Genomic DNA, 24,295 nt, shown 5'->3' with positions numbered 1-24,295 from the left:
AAAAACACTGTAACGTTGAAACATAGAAGACTTGATTTGACTCATTTGGACGACTGAAACTTCATATTAACTTCAGATCAACTTTTAAATAGATTTAAAGAGGACTGTGGATTTTGTCCTCCATCACTTACATTGTAACTGTATTATGAAGGGATCTTCTCATGGTCAGTATAACCATTCATTTGGGCTCCTGACTGTTGTTTGAAGACATGCTTAAAATTATGAACCCATCACTTAAAGCCCTTTAGCAGCAGTTTGAAAGTAGTTGATAACTCCAAAGAGAAGCAAGTACTTTACATGCAAAGTTATTTTGGGGGGCAAAAGTAATAGTATCTGTAGTATTAGCAGTAGCAGTAGTGGCAGTAGGTGCAGCAGTAGTACTAAAGTAATAGAAGCAGTTGCAGTAGCCTACTCTCTTGTCTCCTGATGGCTCAGAGGATTTTTGCGGGTTCGTTTAGGCACGAAAAAAGGTAAAAATGTAGATACATGATTTCCAAATGTTTTCAGCAGGAATATAAATCAGTTTCCGTGTGCAGATATTGGCTTCAGAAATCGGTTGAACTGTTTGATATTTTCTTTGATGAGTGAGCACATTAACTGGCAGACACACAGCGGAGTCGGGGGGGTTTTCCTGTAATTTATGTCCTCTCTCTCTCCTGTGTTGATGATGTCATGGGTCTTGATTCTTCTCCAGGTTGCGATGGGAAACACAGACAGCCACAGCAGCTTCGTCCTTCCAGCCAAGTCCTCCTGCTCGCTCAGGTTCCCCTCCAGGAAGGAGGAGGCGGCGTCAGCCCGAAGCTGGTGGAGGAGCAGCCAGGGGGGCTGCAGGAGTCGGGGGAGGGGCCACCTCAGTCAGCACACCGCTGGGCCACCGTACACCTCCTGGCATTATGAACACGCAGCCAGAGGAGGATCTCCGCAGAGGTACATCAGAGGCGGGGGCAGGATCGGTAGCGAGCGGACATCAGTTTGCGTGTCTTCAGAAAGCGACGGCAGCCCGAAGGTGGTGCTGAGCAAAGATGGCAGCATGAGGGTGGAGTTCACCAACACCAGGGTGGTTCCAGTGGAGCCACAGGTGCTGCCCGTCCTCCCGGCCATCACCACCACCGCGGCCTCCACCCCAGTCGCAGAGCCCTCCCTCCGCACCAGTAAAGGTAGCTCGCTCAGCTCCGAGGGCTCCTGGTACGACTCGCCGTGGGGGAACGGAGGCGAGCTGTCCGATAACGTTTTCACCTGCAGGCAGAGTGTGGATAACAGCAGCGGCTACACCACCTACTCCTCCACCCGGACAGAGGAGACCGGCCCCAGCAGCGGTTATAACACCTTCTTCTCAGCGCAGGTGGAGGATATTTCACCTGGATTCAACTCTAACCTCCTCTTCCCAGCTGCGGAGACCACCGAGTTCACGGCCGCCGCGGGTTATAACACCTGCTCCTCGGGGCGAACAGAGGACAGCGGCATCGGGGACTCGGTGATCCTCCAGCCTGACCTGAGAGACTTCAGCCTGGCTTCACCTTCTTCCTCGGCGTCACTGGATAACGTTTACACGCTGCCCGCCTTCCCGACGGAACCAGACGTTTCCCTGCAGCATAGATTCGTCTCCACGTCCTCGGCGCTGTTGGATGATGTCATCCATGAGGAGGAGGGGTCAATAGGAGGCATGGAGCAGCGATACTCCTCCCACACGCTGCCTTGCCGCCGGGTGGAGTCTGCCAGCTCTGCCGCCGCCACACCAGGGAGCCGTAAAGACTTCCTGAAGAGCCGAATTAGACGGCTGAGCGACTGGACAGGAAGTCTGAGCCGGAAGAAGAGAAGAATCCAGGTGAGAAACTAAAACTGCTGCCTGGACGTAAAAACTTAAATCATCATGTCAGAGGAAGTTAGAGGATACTGTTGCTGTAAAAGTAGAGCTAGCCGATGTTTTTATTTAAATATTACATTTCAGTTCAAGCTTTTACATTTAAGCTTTCACATTTTCCATTTTAGGAGTTTATATTTAGCTTTCTGTTTTCAAACTGCAAAACTACTTTCCTTTTTTCCACTTTAATAAAATCGTAATTACCATACATACAATATTTAACATTATAGTACCAATTTAAACATTTCTAATGTAGTAGAATATAATTATTCATTATCCTCCAGAGTAGAAAAATTGTCTTCGGCTCACCAAACACATACAAGCAGCATGAGGAGAAAGACTGCATTTAACAATTATTATAATTATTTTCATCATTAATTAAACTCTCGATCATTTTCCCAATCAATTGATTAGATGTTTGGTCTAAAAATGGTGAAAAATTAACACACTTAATATGTTTTGTTTTGATCACAAGATAGAGAACTAAAAAAAATAGTAGAAAATATTCACATTTAAGAAGCTGGAACCAGATAATCAATTAATCGATTAACCTAAATGAGATAAAGAAACACTTAAGTATGTTGACCATTATAGTAAACAAATAAAAACAGATTAAATACTGTATTTAACCCTGTCCATTTTGACTGTTCCTTCTTCCTTCCCTCCTTCTCTCTTTCCTTCCTCCCTCCCTCCTTTCCTTCCTTCTTTCCTCCCTCCTTTCCTTCCTCCCTCCTTCCTTCTTTCCCTCTTTCTTTCCTCCCTCCTTTCTTCTTTCCTCCCTCCTTTCCTTCCTCCCTCCTTTACTTCTCTCCTTCCCTTCCTTCTTTCCTCCCTCCTTTCCTTCCTTCCCTCCTTCCTTCCTTCCCTCCTTCTCTCTTTCCTTCCTACCTCCTTTACTTCTCTCCTTCCCTTCCTTCTTCCCTCCCTTCCTTCCTTGACTCAAGGACAACAGGAGGGTTAAAGCAAAGCATAAAACATTAAAACACGACATAAAATACTGTTTCTCTATTTTTATTTTATTTATTTTAAATGCTGATTGCACTCTTAATACTTCCAATCTTCAGTTCCTCTCATTTCATTACATAATCAAAGGGTATTTTTGTCCACCCTTCCCCTCCCCGACAAAAAACATGCTCCCACATAGCAGCTTAGCTAACATATCCATGTTTCTCATAACACACATAAACAATCTGCTGCTCTGGTTTCTGTGTGAGATTTCACTCGGATAAACTTCACTTCCTGTTTACAGTCAGCAGGTTGAGCTCACATCCTGTCTGTAAGGAAATATAAATGGGACATGAAGTGGGCTATTAAAAGTTGACGTCTCTTTTCTTCTTCTTACTTAATTTATTGTGATTACTTTCTGACATTTAAAAAGGCGTCTGTATCACTGCACGTATTATAAATATCCACATTTATCCAAAGTAATATGACACTTAGAGATCTACTGGTTATTAGTTTCTGAGCACATTTGTCTTAATATGCTGCGTTAATAGAAACAAACCATATTAACACCCATTTATTTGTAATGAAGGGGAAAATTCTGCTTGTTAAAACTAACTCATAAACACATTTTACTACTTAAAAGTTCATTTAGCAAACAGCTGCAGCAGAAAAGTAACAGAAACTAGTTGTTGGTAAAAAAAAAAAAAATCCTTTTCTTATAACAATGTGCTTGTCTGTCTCTTGGTATTTTCCTCCTTCTCTACTCTGCGTTGAGCTCTATGTTTGCAAGGTTGGTTCCTAATAAGGCGTAAATCTTTAAAAAAACACTACATAAATATGTGGTAACTACACCTGCAAGCAGAGCATCACCACCTGGGCTGAGAAAGCTGGAAACATTTGTAATTTTGGGACTTTTTATATGAATTATCTCCATTCCTGCTCGTTTCAATAACTACTATATTTAAAGTTTAGTGGATTTTAGTTAATTTTCTCACTGCTTTCTGACTTCTCTACTCTTTCCATGCTTATCAAAGATGTAAATCTATAAAGACAGCTCACATATATATAGTTTCTTTATTTTCAAGTCTCAGTAATTCCCTAAAATAGCTGGTCACTCTAGAAATGAGTGCACTATTTTTGAGACTGTTGAATCCACATTTGGGGCTCTGTGAGTATTTCTGGCAGCAGGTTTGTTTCAATGACGTGTTTTTACAGAAGAAGATATATCACACTCCAGATACACACAATACTTCATGGGCTTTGTTTCACTGTCTCCTCTGGTTTAAGGTTTAAGTCTGTTCCACTGGTTAATCTTTCCTTGTTCTGATGTTTTATGATTATCATGGTTGATTTTCCAAAACTTGAGGGGAACATACATACATACGTCATCTCATCTTGTCGTACATGCCCATAAACAGCCGCCCGTTCTATAGTTGCTAAGGCTGTTGCTATGGTTTCCTTAGCAAAGATTTCCTTAGCGACTTTTCCAGGTATTGTTCATGTTGTCCACTCTCACATTTCAGATCTGATTCAGCTCCAACATGTATGGATGTAGTTGAGATGTTGATATTTAAAGTAAAGAAGTGAAATCCTGCTACTATAGTTTGTTTACATAGCATACAGAGCCGGACGAAGCTTCCTGAAGCCGACCAATCAGAACAAAGCAGGCTCATCAGGAGGGGGGGCCTTAAAGAGACAGGATCTAAAACGGCCTGTTTCAGACAGAGGCTGAACTGAGGGGCTGCATTAAAAGACATGCATAAGATAAATAAGGATTTTTTAATTGTGAATCATACAAATATATTCTAATACAACCCCAGAATATAAATATAAACCTGCAAATGTGCAGAATCTGTCCTCTTTAAACTCTGAAATAGCGTGTTTTTTTTGTTAGCATGTGCCTCAAAAGTTCTACTTTGGGTCTGGCTTTAGTTCGAAGTGTGCTCACTTTCATCAAAAACAGGATTTTACTGTTTCGTTCTGTCCCTCTAGTGGCTGCTGGAGGAATTACAGCAACAATATAGTCTTTCTTATGCTGTTCTTCTTTCGAGGAAACACATTTGACACACAGCCTCAGTCAGTTTTTCACTTTAAGAAGTAAATAATAAATTAAGGGTCAAATCTTGTGTCTGTTTTCTCTTCAGGAGCCTTATGGCAGTGAAGTCAGTGATGTCTTTATCAATGGACTGGAGTCTGCTACACTATGGTCCCCCAACCCTCTCCACATCCTCAACCTGAACCAGAACCAGTTCCCACCGGTCTACTGCGGTTCCTCCAGGAGCCTGAACCAGAATCAATGCAGCGATACCCAGCGGCAGAACGTCTACGAAAACTTCATGCAGGAGCTGGAGACGGGCTGCAGCCGGACCGAACCGTCAGAGGGGGACGGAGAGGAGGAGGAGAACGACGTGGAGGAAGAAGAGGGGGAGGACGAGATGGACGGGGAAGTGGACGTGGGAGGAGGGGAGCAGCTGGATGTCCTGTTGGAGAAGGAACAGGGTGTGGTGCGACGGGCCGGCTGGCTCTCCTTTAAAGCTCTCATCACTGTCAGCAAGGACAGGAAGCTGGAGCTGGTTGCCCGACGCAAGTGGAGGCACTACTGGGTCACACTGAAAGGTACAAATATAAATCTGAATCACAAGAAACTAACAGAGATAAGCAGGGTCACAAACTCCTCCCATATCTCCAAAAATATTATGGATGATTCAGAGGTGCTGATATATGAGGAAATAACTCCTTCTGTCCCCTTCAGGTTGCTCTTTGCTGTTTTATGAGACATATGGGAAGAGTGGCAGCGCTGAGCAGGAGCTTTCTCCTCGCTACGCTCTCCTGGCTGACGACAGCATCGTCCAGGCCGTCCCCGAACACCCAAAAAAGGAGCACGTCTTCTGCCTGAGCAACTCATACGGAGATGTCTATTTGTTCCAGGTGAGGCAACCACTCACACACAGCTTGACCACACACAAAAAAAAGGCTTTTTTAACCAGGCGGGGAGTTCTGGTCCTCTGAAATGAGGCCAATGCGGAAGTAACTTAGAACTGCATTCTATCAAAAGGCCACCAGGGGGCGACCGTCTCTATACAAGTCAATGGAGAATTCACCAACTTCTCACTTGATTTCTAACCTCAGTAAACGTTTTCAAAATGTGTTTATGGTCTCAATCGCTAGTTTAAAGCCTTCTTCAATGCAGTATGATGTTCATTTGGGACATTTTGGCCTCCCTGATTTTATATTTGACGATAAAGCAGGGTATGCATTAGGGCGTGGCTACGTCCTGATTGATAGGTTGATTGCCCAATGTCCTCGAGATCCAGCCCTTGCAACCATAGCAACCTCCCCGCTCCGCCCATGGCCCCGCCTCATGCCCATATAAGTAGAATCCGTGTTTTTATTTTTCCCAGCATGCACCTGAAATGTTCAAGATGGCGCTGCCTAGATTCGAAACTATTGGCTTCCGAGCAGCAGTCCACAAACCAATGGGTGACGTCACGGATGTTACGTCCATTTCTTTTATACAGTCTATGGTTTTAATCACTTTTTCTTCTATTTTAGTCTCTTTTTTGCCACGTTGTGAAGAAAATGTGAGCAGGAATCAAAGCTATTTAAGGTAGCTCTGACTCCTAAAATCCACCAGAAAGACTTTACAAACTCATCCCTGAGATCTGAAATCACACTCATGCATGACTCACTAACAACCCACAGTAAATTTAATCTCTCATTTCTGTAAATAACTGCGGTCCTGTGACATTTTTTAACGTTTCTGAGTGAAGCTGCAGTGATTTTTTACAGAGACGTGTTCATCCTATTCTTCTCTAAATCTGAATCCTCTCCGTTTTCTCGTGATTATCTGTCTTCTGTCTGATTGCTGGCAGTGTTTCTTTTCCCATCACACTCTGTCATTACTGCCCCAGAACAGTGTGAATGAATGGCTCGTAGTGTTTTGTAGGAGGTTGTGGTTTTTTCCTCTCCAGCAGCCTCGCCACAAACATGCACAGAGCCCCCGAGCGCATTTTACGATTTTCTCTGGATGTGTTTTACTTGGTAATGACTGAGTTGGTGTGGGCATTTCCTGCCTGTGCTGCCAGCTCTTCACCACTGTCACCGAGGGAAAGACGGGGGAGAAACGCAAGATGAATGTGGATTGTAGTTGCAGAGTCCTACAAATGCAACACATCCTTATAATTAAATGACAGTATGGGCAAAAAGGCCACGTATTAGCCGTACTAATGCACCCCAGAATGACCCATGACCCCAAAACTGTTACCAATCACTGTTAAAAGACACTATAAAAATTAATAATGTTTTGTGGTGGAACGATGCTGTGACTAAAAGGTTAGATTAGTTTAGGCACGAAAGCCACTCGGTTAGGGTTAGAGTAAGATCATGGTTTGGGTTAAAGTGCTCACGCGAAATGTAATGCTAGGTTTTTTTGGGTGTTTTTTTATACATTCCCATTTTGCAGTTGGAAGCTAGAAGTGAACAGCCATTAAACTATCTACCCCGCCTCCTCCTAATAAGTAGTTTTTGCGGGCTGAAGTTTTAAATCTCTATGAAATAAAGAAAACAAAACTAACAAACAGCTGTTTTTGAGCAGAAGTTGTTACTAAATTGAACTCATAGGAGCAAGAATACTTGTTTTTTAGCTTCTCTTAAGATGTTTCAGAGTTTTGGTATGTCCCATTTTTCAGTTCCTGGAAAAAAAATCAAACTTTCCTTCATTTAATTTTAAAAAGCAGTGCAGATTTTTTATTATTTTCTGACATTTTTCAGACAAAATTATTCATCAGTAATGGAAATAATCATGAATCACAGCTCTTGAGTTTCCTTTAAGTTGAATCAAGACTCGTTTAGAAGCTTCAGCTGAATAAATGGCATCCAACCAGATTGATTTCCTCGATTTAAAAAAAAAAATTACGAGCAGGAGGTGAGGAGGTCAAAGGTCATCGTTCTGTTCAAATAGATGCAACACATTTCCTGTAGCACTGTTGACCCGTAGTTCCACTTCAACAAGGGAACACTTATCCGTGTGATCTTCCTCTTCGCACTTTTTTACGAGCTCAGAAAACACTTTTTTTTTTATTCCCTGAGTGACTTTCGCTCCTCTCAGCTGCTGAGTGTGTTTACTGACACACAAATCACACCGCGGTCCATCTACACCACGTCTCCATGGATCCCTGAGGAGGAGGAGGGAGGAGGAGGTGGCACCGAGGCGTCGAGGAGCTTTTGTCAGGCGCTCAAAGGAGCTGAAGATGGAGGGTGAAAGCTCTGTAATGGGAGTCACAACACCCGGCTAATTACTGCAACAAATGCTCCGTCTTTACGACAATGACCCCGACAACGAGCCGGTTAATCCTCAGACATGTTTCCTCCTAAACAAAAACACCTGTTAGTGTCATGAAATGAAAGCTTCTGTTTCAGAGCCCAAAACACTTCAATAATTACTCTAAAAGCCTCTGAATTAGCACCAAAACTCTATAAGTGCTGCTTTCTGCTGTTTAGGACTCCCTTGTGTTTTACTTTTAAAGGATATGTTCCCTGTTTTTCAGCTCTGATCTTATTTGGGCTGCAACTAACCATTATTTTTTGAATATAAATGAATCTGTGGACTATTTTCTCAATTAATTAGTTAGTTGTTAGGTCCATAAAATGGTGATAAATGTCAAAAAGCTTTGTATGACTGACATTTTTCACCATTTTCTGACATTTTATGGACCAAACAATCACAAGTAATCCAATTAATAGAGAAAGTAATGGTTAGTTGCAGCCCTAATGAGGACTATTGTAATTTTTTGGTTGCTTCAGCAGCTTTTTCTATCTGTAGAAACCTTCATATTGTGTTTCTGTGTGTTTTCAAATGTTTGTTAAATCTGCCTTGGTGTCTCTGAAATAAACTTCAGACCAAAATGGATTTAAAAAAAACCTTCGAAAACATCTCAGGAATCCACATCTCGTCTATTTTAGTAGGGCGTTGACACTCATTGCTGCTTTGGAACAGAAAATAAACATTTTTTGGTCTCTTCCTCTCATCCAGGCCACAAGCCAGACAGATTTGGAGAACTGGGTGACGGCGATCCACTCGGCGAGCGCCTCGCTGCTGGCCAGGCGTCAGGGCAAAGAGGACACGCTGCGTCTCCTGCGCTGCCAGAGCCGCTCGCTGTTGCACAAGATCGACATGGACGGGAAGATGAAGAAGATGGCCGAGCTGCAGCTGTCCGTCATCAAGGAGCAGAAGAACAGGAAGGCTGTGGAGAGTCAGGTCAGTGTGATATCAACCAGATCATGCTGTCTGCTGTCGAGGTCGCAGGTTCAATCCCATCTGTGGTTAGAAAATAAAGACACTCCAGAGCTCAATCGATAGAAAGTTGGCAGCGCTTTTTGTAATCGAGCAATGATTTAAGTCACGTTCAGGAAAAGATATTCCAGCTGTGAGCGAGACTGTGTGCAGGAGAATCTTTATTCAAGTTGTGTTTTCCTCTGATGCACCTGTCTCATATGCAGGCGTTCAGATCAGTTTTCCATTTTTTAAAGAAAAAATATTCCAAAATTGTTTTTAAATGTGAGAATTTGCAGCTTTTCTCAGTTTTTCTATCATTGCAAACTGAATATCTTCGTTGGTTGGACAAAACAACCTTGAACTGAGAACTTGTGACATTTTTCACAGTTCTATCTAAAAAATAAATAATCGATTAGTCAAATAATATTAAAAAAGGCTGAAAAGGGTCATCAGTAGTATCTGTATATTCTAGTAGGAAATGCACTTCTCCTGCCTGATACACTCCTAACTGTCTCTTCTGACTGTGTAAAGGCAAAAATAAAGTCTCTAAATCTGATTAACATCCTGCAAAATAGAGGTCTTGTTCTGTCCGGGTATGTTCACTGGAGAAATGTTCTTCTGTATAGTTTATTAAATTATTATTTCCATATTAAATTCATAGGTTTTAAAATGTAAAAAATGGCTTTCACAGTCTCTCAGATACTGCAGTGATGTCTTCAATGAGAGCAAAATAGTCGACTAATCCAGAAATCATTGCAACACTGGGCTTAAATTTCTTATTTTTCTTCAGATTAAGACACATTTCTGCCTGTGCAGCTGAGATAACTCCACTAAAATAACTATTGGTGTCATAAAACACAACAGAAAAGGTTAAATAACTGTTTTTATGTTGTTCTGAAAAACAAAAACATCTCAATTGGGAGCAGGCTGAATAATATCACCTCACTGGTAGAGTTTCAGACTAGCAGCACGTGGGTGACAGCGTCTTACAAATATGATAGCAGCTCAGAGAGGAAACTCATTCTGTAACGGTAGATGTCATTATGTAACGATCAGCCGCCTGCAGCCTGGATGTCCTGGCATCTGCAGAGCACAAAACCTCACATGGAGTCAAGTTTAACATCAGTTCCAGATGTGCCAAGGCTGTTACCGGCAGCCTGAAACAACAAAAGCTTGTTTCCCGCTAACGACGGAGTCAGAAGAGGCTGCTGAGGTGATATCATGAACCAAATGTTGAGGTGTAGAAGAAGAAGAGAAGCAGCATCAAAACAAAACACCAGCAGCTCACCAAAACAGCCAGAGTGAGAAATAAAACACCCTGAACCAGCCGAGTCACTTTTAGTTCCAGTCCTCTGCATTCTAGCAAAAGGCCACCAGGGGGCGACCGCTTTGGTGACTTCTGTCTCAATACAAGTCAATGGAGAATTCAACTTCTCACTTGATTTCTAACCTCAGTAAACGTTTTCAAAATGTGTTTATGGTCTCAATCGCTAGTTTAAAGCCTTCTTCAATGCAGTATGATGTTCATTTGGGACATTTTGGCCTCCCTGATTTTATATTTGACGATAAAGCAGGGTATGCATTAGGGCGTGGCTACGTCCTGATCGACTGGTTGATTGCCCAATGTCCCCGAGATCCAGCCCTCGCAACCATAGCAACCTCCCCGCTCCGCCCATGGTCCCGCCTCATGCCCATATAAGTAGAATCCGTGTTTTTATTTTTCCCAGCATGCACCTGAAATTTTCAAGATGGTGCTGCCTAGATTCGAAACTATTGGCTTCCGAGCAGCAGTCCACAAACCAATGGGTGACGTCACGGATGTTACGTCCATTTCTTTTATACAGTCTATGTTTTAATCCCACGTTGAGCATTTAGTGTTTATGTTGCACTCTGATTAGAAAAAGATGAGATGAGATTACTGATCAGGATGTCATTTTGTGGCTAAAATCCAATGACACATCTGGAAAAAAAAAAGTCAGTTGTTTTTGCAGAGTCGATCATGTGAGGTTTAAAATCTGAGTTTAATTACTTTTAATGACCGACTGCTGCTGATTTGAGGCGTCCGTGTTTGTTTGGTTTTCAGACATTTGTGTATAATTAAGTATTAAAGTTGAGGGCTGGAGTCAGACTGGAACATTTACTACATCTGTCTCCTTTGTTTTCCTGTCATCTCTTTACTGGCACTGTGTGTATATATATGACACATAAAGGACCCCCCAAAAACAAAAAAACACATGTCAGGATGCTCAGGAAGTTCCCAGTTTCCTTTTTTTAAAACCTTTTTTTTTTTCTTTTTGGTTTTTGAGACACATCCCAGAGTAATAGAAAACTGCATTTCCATACAGAAACATACTTTATAAATAGATAAGTTAATACAATTTAATACAGAAAATCCCACTAAATTTAAATAATGCACAACACAGACACATAATACTAATAGTAATACTAATAAGGATAATAATACAGTAAGCAAAAATACAAAAATTCCCATCAAGCACCAGTTCTACTTAGAGAAATCCCAGTTTTCCCATCGAGATTACAACTTAAATATTGAGTTAAACACTATGAGCAATAGAAAACAGCATTTCCATACAGAAACATACTTTATAAATAGATACATTAATACAATATAATACAGAAAAACCCACTAAATTCAAAAAAGACACTCCACAGACACATAATACTAATAGTAATACTAATAAGGATGGTAATACAATAAGCAAAAATAAAGAATAAAGGGAAACTTACACCCAATTCCCATCAAGCACCAGTTCTACTTAGAGAAATCCCAGTTTTCCCATCAAGATTACAACTTAAATATTGAGAAAAACAACTCTGATATGCCTTAACATTTATCTAACAGTTCAAACTGCCAAAAATCGTGCACCGTAAACATGATGTTGTGTGATATTAGCATCAGTTGTGTAATAATGATCATAGTTTTAGATTGTGGAGTATGACCACTACTCATTTATTTGCTAAATTCAAGCAGCTGCCTCCGAGATTTAACTAATTACTAAACAGCTGTTGTTCACATGATGTAAAAGCAGTGATTCAGTGAGTGTAACTATACTTAAAATCACATTTCCTGGAAAAAGCAGCGAGTATCTGATATGTGATATTAAGTAGATTAAAGAGAGAAACTCCAGATTGGATGTGTCATTTAGCAGCTGGTTTAATCTCTTTCTCTGAACTGTGAAACTGATCCCGGAGCTGCATTTTGAACTCAGACGTCCTCTTGAGTGAAGATTAGAGGCTAATCTCAGCGTGCTTGATATTCAATTACACAGTGAAGAGCAAGAGAGAGAGAGAGAGAGTTAAATGGAGAGAGGAGGGAGAGATAAAGGAGGAGAGGAGAGGGGAGGAAAATTGGATGATTTAGGCGGCAACTCCCCGTTTTTTTTTTTTCATTATTAGATATAAACATCCACTTCTTTTGATTTCTAGTGGATGTCTGTGTTGTTGAAGTGGCGTGGGAAAGAGTCAGAGTGGGAATTTAAAAGGAGAGTGAAGATGAAAGGGGTAGAGAGGAGAGGAGGAGAAGAAGAAGAAGGAGGAGGGGGTGGAGGAATTCCTTTCATTGGTCGTCTCTGGTGATGTTAGATAAGACTGATTGGTGATAATCTCACTCTGAAGGACAAAATAACTCACAGCTTCATCACAGCAAACAAGTAGAGTAGACGTAGATGTTCCAGCAGTTATGACATTAGCTTTAGTTTTTGGGATAATGAGCCATCGATCCTAAATCTAACCCTAACCTTAACTATTGGAGGTTTGGAATAATGGGGCCACTGTTGCTGTCATACCCCTTTTCCACCGAGCTGGAGCCGGAGCTGGTTCGGAGCCAGAGCCTGACTAAGCACCGGCTCCTTGCTTTTCCACCACCAAAGCTCCAGCCTGGAGCCTCAAAACGGGAGCCAGAGCAAGCACCAACTCTTTGCTGGTCTAAAGCAAGAGCCGATTATGTCAGCGGGCTGGGGGCGGAGTTATGTGAGCAGGACTTTACCTGCAAAAACATTTTCACCGCCATTTTTCAACCAGCTTTTGTGCAGTACGGTACAACAATGGTCGGTCCATGTTTAAAAAAGCTTTGCAGGAAATTTGAAGCCTCGACTGAAGTCAACAACGAGGCCGTATCAACGAGGCAGAGCTCAGGGCTTAAAAGGCTGATAGGGAGTAAATTACGGCTCTTTGTTGTTAGCTGGTGATAACAGCTGAGGGCGATTATGAGGAGTTTAATTGAGCGTCTCTCATCTGTAGTGAAGTCACCCACCTTTAACTGTAAATGGATCTAAATATAGAATCGGGACAACAACACACAAACAGTGAAGTGAGAGATCTGCAGACAGTTAGAGACGTTCTGTGTGAGTGAATAAGATGCTGATAAAAGTCCGTCCTGGTTTATCAAAAGTTTTAATGACCTTAATTGACTCTGTGTGCAGATCCAGCAGTGGGAGCAGAACCTGGAGAAACTGAACCTGGATCTGTTCCGGTTGAAGTGTTACCTGTCGAGCCTGCAGGGCAGCGAGCTCCCGAACCCGAAGAGCCTCCTCGCCGTGGCCAGCCGGCCCTCCAAGAGCATGCTGGGACGGCTAGGAGTCTTCTCGGTGTCCTCGTTCCACGCTCTGGTAAGAACTGGGACGACCAAGTTGAGTCAGATGGGATTATAAGTAGAGTCTCAATGTGCCTACTGACCTCCTCTCTCTCTCTCTCTCTCTCTCTCTCTCTCTCTCTCTCTCTCTCTCTCTCTCTCTCTCTCTCTCTCTCTCTCTCTCTCTCTCAGGTGTGCAGTCGAGACGAGGCGACTCTGCGGCGGCGGCGTCTCTCAGGTGGAAACCAGAGGAGACGTGGGCTGCCGTCCTCTCTGAAGTCTCTGGACGGACTGAACAGAAGCTGCAGGGACGGCAAACACTCTGCATCTCAGGTACACAACAACACTACAGGACTTCTGCTCATTTCAAAGGTTTTTTAAATCAGATATTTTAACTTCAACTTTATTTAAACTATTATCTTGCATCATTCTCGTTCTCTGTATAAAAAGTCGTATAAAGCCTTTTGTGTCTCCGGAGAGAGGCATCAATCAGGGCTGAACTACAAATTTCAAAATGAAGAAAAAATTGGGGGTGTGTTGTGTGAGTTAGGAAGAAGTAGAAGTAGTTTTAGAAACAGCAGTTTTGACTAGAAGATCTTAAATCAAGGTTCACTTACTCTAGAAGCTTTTTCTGGAGCTTTTATATATTTTACAACTCAGTAAACTTCGTCCACTGAGGAAGAAAATTTTATCCATGGCCTCTGAAATAAGATGGTTTCTAGTCAGACTACTCATCTCAAAGACTGTTTCGTCATGCAACTATTTAAATAATCGATTAATCATAATCGATTAGTCATGTCTTAAGAAGAACATTTCCAAATTCTCAGTTTGTTAAATCTGAATATTTTCTGGTTTCTTTAGTCCTCTGTGCCAGTAAACTTCACTTTGTGCTTTGGAAAACAGTGGACAACATTTTCACCATTTTGGGATCAAGAAATCAAGAAAATACTTAAATAAATAAATAACGAAAATAATTAATGGTTGCAGCCCTAGATTGGTCTTTGCAGACAGTTTTCAAACTCAAGAAATGTCGGAAATGTCGTCAAATATCTCCGAAACAGCACAATAATGAGCTCCTGAACAATCTGAGGAGACAAACATGCGTGCATGAGCAGAGTCAGGCTTCATATTTCAAGTCTTGTTTTAACAGTAGTACAGTGAGTGATGTCATCATCTAAACACTCTCTGATTGGTGGATCTTACAACTGCTGATTGTAGTGTTTTGAACTCAAATGGTTTCATCTGTCCTTGTGAGGTTGCTTTTTGGCCTCTCTTTACTCCTCTGAGACTCAGTCCTACAACTAACTATCATCAGCCAGCTGAAGTTCCCATCATGCTCGGCTCCTGGAGGCCCCCTCTTGATAAACAGCGAGCTATTTAAGGAGTCTGAGAGTCCAGAGGAGGATAAATCTGTCGTCTCCTCTCGCTGCAGCTGCAGACGCTGTACACGCCTCGGTGTACGACACGTGCTCTGAGCCTCTCACTCAGTGTAAACACAGATTTATAATTAATACACTTCACTCTCCGGCTTCTCTCCTGGTCCACACTTGATGGTTTAAAAGTATGTGGACACTGTGGATTGGTTTGGTCAGCTAGTGTGAGAACATTCCTACAGCGGCAGCCAGATGTTGCTGCAATTTGTGTCCGCAGTTTGGCTGCAAGCCGACAGTCCTGCTCTAATCTGAACATCCAGTCAGCTGGTAGTTTACTTCAGGATCAGGCCAAACTATCAGCAGCTGCATTTGGAGAGAGAATCCCAATTTTTGGACATAACTTCCACTAGAGATGGAGTAAACATGTTCCCCACACTGTCATCATTTCATTTGGAGTTACTCACTAAAATATCTCCAAACAGTTATTACCATGAGCTCGTAGTAATAATCTGTAAGGACTTTCTTTGCCCTGCGTTTGGCCTGTCAGGCTACAAACAGGCTGCTGCCGACCCTCTGACAGGCGGAGGTTGTATCTGCAGCACTGAGAGGTTCAATGCTGTCACAACTCAGGACTCTGCACAACTTTCAGGATTAAAAAAATAGATTAAAACATATTTTAGTGTGAATAACTTTAGAAAGCATTAACAGCCTTTCCCATTTTTATTCAGTGTCTTTTACAGAGATATTTTTTCATATTTATCACATACTTTAGTGTACTTTTTGGTCCTGTTGCCCCTGGTTTGGGCAACTTACAGTGTTGATATGCTTGCTTTTTAAACAGAGTCTGTGCTTCCAGCGTCATTATTCACATACTGGCATGTGTAGTTCGTATTAACAGTCTTTCTTAATTTTTATTAATATAAAATCACTACAGAGACATTTCTTTAAAAAGCACACTAACCTGTCTACATACATCAGTGTACTTTTGGTCTGTTTCTCCTGGTTTGAGTCACCTTATAATGCTGATAAACTTTTTACCAACACAATGTGTAGACAGCAGCTGTGATTCCAACGTCATTCTGAAAGTACTGGCATGTGTAGTTTATGTGAACTTGGAGAACTATAAAGTGTATCCACGAGGAGGCAGGTTAGGGCTGAATCATCCCTGACTAACACTGGAACATCTTCCTGGTGAAATTACACTTTTGCACAACATAAACAGAAATCATGTCTCTGTCTCTGTGGAGCGTCACGGTCACGTCAAGATAAATGCAGCTGGTTGCAGACAAGCTCGGAGTTTCTATCGTTGTTGTGGTGATCAGAGTCTGCTGCGGACCTTAGTATTAACGTCTTATCCTGACACTGGTCCTGAATTAAACTGCTTTTCGTGTAGATTTAACCCTCCTGTTGTCCTCAGGTCAAGGAAGGACAGAAGGAAGGAAGGAAAGGAGTAAGGAGGAAAAGAGGAAGGAAGGAAGAAAGGAAGGAAGGAAGGAAAGGAGTAAGGAGGGAGGGAGGGAGGACAGGACTAAGGAAGGAAGGAGGGAGCAAAGTAAAAGGGGAGGAGGGGAAGAAGGAAGGAAAAATTAAAGAAAGAGGGAAGAAGGATGGAAAGAAGGAACAGTCAAAAGAGATGGGGGTAGAAAGGAATGAAGGAAGGAAGGAAAGGAGTATGGAAAGAAAGAGAGAAAGAAAGGAGTAAGGAGGGAGGAAAGGAAGGAAGGAAAGGAGTAAGGAGGGAGGGAGGGAGGAAAGGAGTAAGGAGGAAGGAAGGAAAGAAAGAAAGAAAGAAAGAAAGGAGTAAGGAGGGAGGGAGGAAAGGAGGAAGGAAGGAAGGAAGGAAGGAGGAGGGAGCAAAGTAATAGGGGAGGAAGGGAAGAAGGAAGGAAAAATTAAAGAAAGAAGGAAGGAAAGAAGGAACAGTCAGTTTGACCTGGGAGGACGACAGGAGGGTTAAATTCTGAGGACATGATCGACCAACAAACACAGGACGCCCAGTTTAAAGACAGTATGTCAACAGCTGTAGGCGGGAAGGATTAATGTGGCATCATACAATATGCAGTTACAGCTGAGTCAACAGTTGTGTGTTTGTCTCTTTCCTGTTTCAACACGACACCCCCACCCCCGACCCCCCGACACAAAGCCAGCTCGATTAATAAACAGTTCTCCCAAGTTGGTTTGGAAGAACGAAATAAAATGAAAAGAATAAATAATGTAGAAGGTTAAAAAGACATAAAATGGAAAGAGGATAAAAGAACAGTTTACAGGTTAAAAGCCAGGTTTAAAAAGTGTGTTTTTAGGAGTGATTTGAAGGTATGGGGGTCTGTACAGTCTCTGAGCTATATCCTGGTCAGGGGTTTTCTGTGGATCTGTTCTCAGATCAGATCTGAGGTTTCCAGGCAGCCCCAGCCCACAGAGACAGTCTGCTCTGTCGCATCACCCAACGACATGTGGAGTTAATCGCTGCTCACTTGGTCGTCTCTCTGCGGGAGAGAAAGGCAGACGGCCCACACAGCTACCAGACAGCCTCCTGGCTCTACTGCAGCCTCCTGGCTCCGTACTGCAGCCTCCTGGCTCTGCTGCAGCCTCCTGGCTCTCTGCTCCGTACTGCAGCCTCCTGGCTCCGTACTGCAGCCTCCTGGCTCTACTGCAGCCTCCTGGCTCTCTGCTCCGTACTGCAGCCTCCTGGCTCTACTGCAGCCTCCTGGCTCCGTACTGCAGCCTCCTGGCTCCGTACTGCAGCCTCCTGGCTCCGTACTGCAGCCTCCTGGCTCTACTGCAGCCCCCTGGCTCTACTGCAGCCTCCTGGCTCCGTACTGCAGCCTCCTGGCTCTACTGCAGCCTCCTGGCTCTACTGCAGCCAGAAAGCTAACTGTCAGAGCACAACAGTGTTTCCTGGATGAATGTTTCAGCTGGTGGCTATTATGTGACTCACAGGGTGTCCGACTGTGTAATTCATCTCCATCCATTTCCAGTGAATTGGATTTTTTTTTTAAGTTAGTAAACAGTTTGTGAGCCTTCAGGGAAAAGAAATAACCGATGAAGTCTCTTTCATTTCTATCTATCTATCTATCCATCCATCCATCCATCCATCCATCCATTTACTATTTTGAACCACTTTTGGTGAAGACTGGTCTTAATTTTTAGAGTAAGAATCAAAACATGTGTTTGGCAAAAAGTTCAAAAGGGCAGGAAAAGTATCTTAATCTTCAGTTATCAGCGTCAGTGTTAAGTGCTTTATAACTGTCGTCATGGCGACGCACTACACATGTTCAGCATGTTAGAAGTGGACATGTGTTTCTTTAAGTATGTGTGAGTTTATATTTCTTATCTCTGAACATCTTCCTGCTGCCTGTAGGTGGAGGAAGTGTTGAGTGTTTTCATTATGACGATGATGACGACAATGATGATGATGATGATGTGTTCATGCCTCTCTGGTGGTCCTCAGACTCCAGGCTGACTGCAGCTCCTCTGCTCTGATTACTGCTCCGACTCCACAAACCTGTAATTTCAGCACAGCTCAAACCCCTCATTTTTTTTCCCACGAAGCCCCGCGGCTAAATTTGGTTTTCATTCGGTACTGAATTAGTATCAAAGCCTTCTCTTTTTTTGTGTTCCTTAACAGAACGTTTTTAATTAAGTATAAATATAGACTGTCAGGGTGTATTTTTAGTGGAGTGCTGAGTCATGACTTTACTCTTTGTGTTCTTGTTTTAGGATTTCAAGACTCAAACCGTCACCTCGTCTGCTGTCTGCAGCTCTGAGGTAAAGTCTGCAGTTTGTTTTATTTCACTGGAGTTTCATTATTAGCAAGAATGAGTCTGTTTCCATAGCGATAGAGCAGAGGTGTCTCATTTTCATTCAAGGGCCACATACAGGCCAATTTGATCTCATGTGGGCCGGATCATTAAAAAGATGGAGGGAAGGAAGGAAGGAAGGAAGGAAGGAAGGAAGGAAGGAAGGAAGGGAGGAAGGAAGGAAGGAAGGAAGAAGGTAAGGAAAAGAAGACACAAAGGAAAGATGGAAGGAACGAAGGAAAAAGAAAGAAAGAAAGGGAGGGAGGGAGGAAGGACCGAAGAAAGGAAGGAAGGAAGGGAGGAAGGAAGGAAGGAAAGGAGTAAGGAAGGAAAGAAGGAAAAAAGAACGACAGAATGAAGGACCTTCCTTCCTCTTTTCCTACCTCCCTACCTCCTTACTCCTTTCCTTCCCTCCCTCTCTCTCTCCTTACTCCATTCCTTCCTTCCTCTTTTCCTCCTTACTCATTCCCTTCCTTCCATCCCTCCCTCCCTGCCTCCCTCCTTTTCCAATCCTTCCTTACTCCTTTCCTTCCTTCCTCCTTATTCATTTCCATCCTTCCTCCTTCCTCCTTTCTTTCCTTCCTTCCTTCCTTCCTTCCTTCCTTCCTCCTGTCCTTCCTTGACCTGAGGACAACAGGAGGGTTAAAAAATACTGAATATTCAGTCTCTAAAGCATCATTGCAACAAACTATAGACACAAGGACAGAATAAAAGAGTTGAGCACTGCAGACGATTAAGATAAAATAAGATATTCTTTTATTAGTCCCACGATGCAGCAGCTAAGTGGACAATAAAAATATTAAAAGCACCAATAAAAAAGAATAAAGAACAATGCAGAATAAGTACAAAATCAATAAAAACAATAAAACAATAGTTGTAAAAAAAAATATTGTAAAGAAAATACAGCTTGTTGCAGATATTTATGATGTTGTAGTTTGCTGCCAGTAGTTGACCTTTAACCCCCACGAGGACGGAGAGGAGAGAAGAAGAAGAGGAGGAGAAGGTGGTCTTTATTCAGACAGTGTTTAGTTAGGTGGGCAGCTGTCTCACTGCGAGGAGGAGGAGGATTAAAAAGGTCCGGGAGCCTTTTATTCTCCCAGAATTCCTTTGTCCCTCCGTCTTAATCCTTCTATAGAGGCAGAAAATGCCCCCCCCCCCCTCCACGTCCTGCCCGCTCCACATGACCTCTCCTCCTGCTGTCACATGACCTTTTCTCCTGCTCCTCGTCTTCATCTCGACGTGATGTCTCCTCCACCTCCTCCGTGTCCTCCTGCTGACTCTCTCCGCTCCTCTCCAGCTGACGGCTCTGTGATTTTAAACAGACATTTAAACATTAACCAATCACAGAGCAGTTTACTTTCACACCTGCGGCATAATGTGTTTTTATTTTGTGTAACTGATCTCATGGTTCATTTTTATGTTTTAATTATCTGATAGTTTGGATTTATCAGCTCTCTATAATAACTTTTAATTTGAAAAACAACATAATAAACTAATATTAATAATAAACAGCATATTTTAAGCCTCCTGTCGTCCTCCCGGGTCAAATTGACCCTGTCTGTTTTAATTGTTCCTTCTTTCCTCCCTTCCTTCCTCTCTCCTTTCCTTCCTTCCTTCCTTTTTCTTTAATTTTTCCTTCGTTCTTCCTTCCTTTCCTTCCTTCCTTCCTCCCTCCTCCTTCCATACTTCTTTCATTCCTTCCTTTCCTCCCTTCCTTCTCTCCTCCTTTCCTTCCTTCCTTCTCTCCTTAATTCCTTCCTCTTTTCGTCCTTACTCCTTTCCTCCCTTCCTTCTCTCCTCCTTTCCTTCCTTCCTTCCCTCCTTAATTCCTTCCTCTTTTCGTCCTTACTCCTTTCCTCCCTTCCTTCTCTCCTCCTTTCCTCCCTTCCTTCTCTCGTCCTTTCCTTCCTTCCTTCCTCCCTCCTTCCATACTTCTTTCATTGTTTCCTTTCCTTCCTTCCTTCCTCCCTCCTTCCTTCTCTCCTTCCTTCCTTCCTCTCTTCCTCCTTACTCCTTTCCTTCCTTCCTCCCTCCTTACTCCTTTCCTTCCTTCCTTCCCTCCTTACTCCTTTCCTTCCTTCCTCCCTTCCTCATCCCTTCCTCCTGTCCTTCCTTGACCTGAGGACAACAGGAGGGTTAAACAGTGTTACAAAGTAAACACAAATGACATGAATATTGAATTAATGAAATGTAAAGAGAATAAAATAGCCCAAATATAATAAAATAAAAAATAAAATACATAAAACAGACTTTGAGCTGCTTTAAAATGTTTTTGTTTTAAGAAGAGATTAAATGTATCTAATGTTTGTATTTTTGTTTAACAGAAATGTAAAAATGTGTGTTTCCTCTTCCAGAGACTGGACTGTGTATCCAAACAGAGAGAGGTGGCGCCCCCTGCAGGCCGTCCAGCAGCTCTGCAGGTGAGTTCACGGCATGACTCTGACTGAGCAAACACACCAGATTATTATTAATGAAGATAATCGGATTAAAGACGAGGATTAAAGGATTAAAACACATTGTTGCACGTCAGGATTTAATCTGATTATTTTCATGTGTGAAAATAAGACAGACGAATAAAGATGATGATAAAAACTATGAAGAGTTAATTAAAGTTAATTTAACCTTCGTATCGTCCTCCCAGGTCAAATTGACCCCGTCTGTTTTGACAGTTCCTTCTTTCCTTCCTTCCTTCCTTCCGTCTGTCCTTCCTTCCTCCCTCCTTCTCTCTTTCTTTCTTTCCTTCCTCTCTCTTTCCTCCCTTCGTTCCTTCTTTCTCTCTATCTGTCCTCCCCCTACCTTCACCCCTTCCTTCTTTCCTCTGTCCTTCTTTCCTTCCTTCCTTCCTTCCTTCCTTCCTTCCTTCTTCCCTTCCTCTTTTCTTTCCTCCCTCCCTCCTACCTTCCTTCCTTCTTTCCTCCGTCCTTCCTTCCTTTTCTTGCTCCCTTCCTTCTTTCATTTCCTTCCTTCCTTCCTCCCTCCTTTTCTTCCCCCCTCCCTCCCTCCTTTCCTTCCTTCCTTCCTTCCTTCCTTATTTCCTCCCTCCTGCCTTTCTTGACCCAAGGACAACAGGAGGGTTAAAGAGGAGTTAAAACATTAAAGCACATTTCAAAAGGAGGAAAGAAGTAAAATAATGGAAGAGAGATTTTTCATTTTTACAGCATAAAAATAAAGCTTAGGTTTTAAGCTTTTTGTTTTTATAGTGTTTTATTTATTTATTTTATTATTTGTGTTTGTAATTTGTAATAATTGTGTGTTAGTGGTTTGATGTGTTTTGTTGTTTTGACCACAGTATTTAAAAAATGACAAAACTGAGGTTAAAAATGTCTGCAGACTAAATAATATAAAGTGATAAGAGTTGTGATCAGCTGTTAAATCACATTTCATTCTTCCATCAGTGATAAAATGATAAAATGTCTCCTCTCTTTGTGTGTGTTGTTCAGGTGTGTGATGAGCAGCAGCTTTCAGCCGGCTGTCTCTTCACTCTGAACGTCTGTCGGCCCGACGCTGCGAAAGACTTCGGTGAGAAAATAACATGAACAGCCGCGTCTCTTTTAGGTCAGATTAAATTAGAAGTGGGACGAGTTTCAATTCTCTCTGGATGAATTTCAGTTCAGGAGTTTCAGACTTTTAACTTCATAGTGTTGGAATCTCAGGAGAGGCTATTTTGGGTTTTTAAGGGTTTGTAAAAGTCCAAAAAATTATAAATTATGTACTCAGTCTCACCTGTCTTCTCTTCATCTGTGACGCTGTAGGGTTTGCAGTGACGGGTCATGTGGACGGAGCAGGGAAGAGTCACATCTACGTCAGCGAGGTCGACCCGCTGGGACTGTCCGTCAGAGAAGGTGAAACATCTGAATCCTGAAAGAAAATCTACCCAAAGCTTTCTGTTGGCATTTCATTCCTCCGATATCTCAGAAGCCAAGTCACATTTTAGCAGCTAGAGAAACAAACTCTCTGTTCAACCTGCAGCGAGAGTTAAAGGAGCAGTTCACAGTTCAAGTCTGTCTTTAACCCTCCTGTCGTCCTCCCGGGTCAAGTTGACCCCAGCTGTTTTGACTGTTTGTTCCTTCCTTCCTCCCTTCCTTCCTTCCTTCCTTCCTTCTCTCCCTACTTCCTTCCTCTTTTCCTCCTTCCTCCTTTCCTTCCTTCTCTCCTTACTTCCTTCCTCTTTTACTCCTTCCTCCTTTCCTTCCTTCTCTCCTTACTTCCTTCTTCTTTTCCTCCCTGCCTCCTTAATCCTTTCCTTCCTTCCTACCTTCCTTCCTTCCTTACTCTTTTCCTCCTTCCTCCTTTCTCTCCTTCCTTCCTTCCTCTTTTCCTCCTTACTACTTTCCTTCCTTCCTTCCTTTCTTCCCTCTTTCCTTTCCTTCTGTCCTTCTTTCCTTCCCTCCTCCCTTTATTCATTCCTTTCCTTCTTTCCTCCCTCCCTCCCTCCTACTTTCCTTCCTCCCTCCTTTCCTTCCTTCTTCCTCCCTTCCTAACTTCATTCCTTGACTTGAGGACAACAGGAGGGTTAAAACACATTTAGATTTGGTGAACTTGTCCCTTTAAACTCGTCATTTTTATGTAATTTTATCTCATGTGAAGTTTTTATGACGAGGTTTTGGTTGCAGAGAAATCAGATAGTTGAGGTCAGACTTATTTTTGACCTCAGTCTTTAAACAATCCATCTTATACTGATTCAGTCTCTGACCTTTGCCATTGTGTCTGTTTCCCATCAGGCCTCAGGGCAGGAGACGAGATCCTGGCTGTGAACGGAGCCCCCGTATCCGGACTGGACCTGGATCTGATGCAGAGTCTCTTCAGCCACCAGAAGCTCCAGCTGCTGCTCAGAAGAGACGAGTCACATCACCCAGAGGAGCATGTTGACCCTGTTGACCCCTGCCAGGCACCACCTCCTCCTCCTCCTCCTCCGGGCCTCCAGGTCTGGACCACAGGTACGACAAACATCAACCAGGTTTTATCACATGTTTTCCATATATATATATATATATATATATATAGAGGATATGATTCTGACAGTTTTTACACTTAAATCAAGACAGAATAGTTAAAAAGTTGACATAAAAGGAGATTTTGGTGCATTGAATACTTAAATCTAACATGCTGTATGTCTCATATTCATATATTTGATGAATTAATGTGATTAGATGATTTTGATGTGTCTGGTTTGCTATATATACATCCCTCATTTCCCTCCTGTGGGCATTAGCCTGTAGTAGTTATTTGAAATGTTGCAGATAAAAGTATTATGGGTATTTTTGTATGTCTTGTGTTTTATATCTTTGTCTTCACCACTCTGAAGGAACATGCTGAAACAGAATGTATTATACATATATTCTGACAGTTTTTACACTAAACTAACACTATTTAACACTAAATCATGACAGAATAGTTAAAAACTTGACATAGAAGGAGATATTGGTGCACTGAATACTTAAATCTCAAATCTGA

At 42.4% G+C, this 24,295-nt stretch overlaps 1 protein-coding gene across 1 annotated transcript in view; it reads left to right on the top strand.

Annotated features, from left to right (window-relative positions):
- The first annotated feature begins 698 nt into the window (after positions 1-698).
- LOC128376944 (rho guanine nucleotide exchange factor TIAM2-like) overlaps positions 699-24,295 on the top strand; it is a 36,386-nt gene continuing 12,789 nt past the window's right edge. Inside the window, exons 1-17 of the mRNA XM_053336803.1 lie at positions 699-876; positions 937-1,211; positions 1,261-1,297; positions 1,351-1,825; positions 4,951-5,064; positions 5,119-5,214; positions 5,275-5,422; positions 5,559-5,734; positions 8,838-9,062; positions 13,523-13,708; positions 13,864-13,984; positions 15,457-15,461; positions 18,329-18,354; positions 21,222-21,261; positions 22,282-22,360; positions 22,594-22,683; positions 23,563-23,724. Of these exons, the coding sequence (XP_053192778.1) occupies positions 701-876; positions 937-1,211; positions 1,261-1,297; positions 1,351-1,825; positions 4,951-5,064; positions 5,119-5,214; positions 5,275-5,422; positions 5,559-5,734; positions 8,838-9,062; positions 13,523-13,708; positions 13,864-13,984; positions 15,457-15,461; positions 18,329-18,354; positions 21,222-21,261; positions 22,282-22,360; positions 22,594-22,683; positions 23,563-23,724 (2,431 nt within the window). The 5' untranslated portion in view covers positions 699-700. The remainder of the gene's footprint in view (positions 877-936; positions 1,212-1,260; positions 1,298-1,350; positions 1,826-4,950; positions 5,065-5,118; positions 5,215-5,274; positions 5,423-5,558; positions 5,735-8,837; positions 9,063-13,522; positions 13,709-13,863; positions 13,985-15,456; positions 15,462-18,328; positions 18,355-21,221; positions 21,262-22,281; positions 22,361-22,593; positions 22,684-23,562; positions 23,725-24,295) is intronic.

Source organism: Scomber japonicus, chromosome 17 (assembly GCF_027409825.1).
Source record: "Scomber japonicus isolate fScoJap1 chromosome 17, fScoJap1.pri, whole genome shotgun sequence".
Lineage (NCBI taxonomy): Eukaryota > Metazoa > Chordata > Actinopteri > Scombriformes > Scombridae > Scomber > Scomber japonicus.
This window is presented reverse-complemented; position numbering and strand designations above follow the sequence as displayed.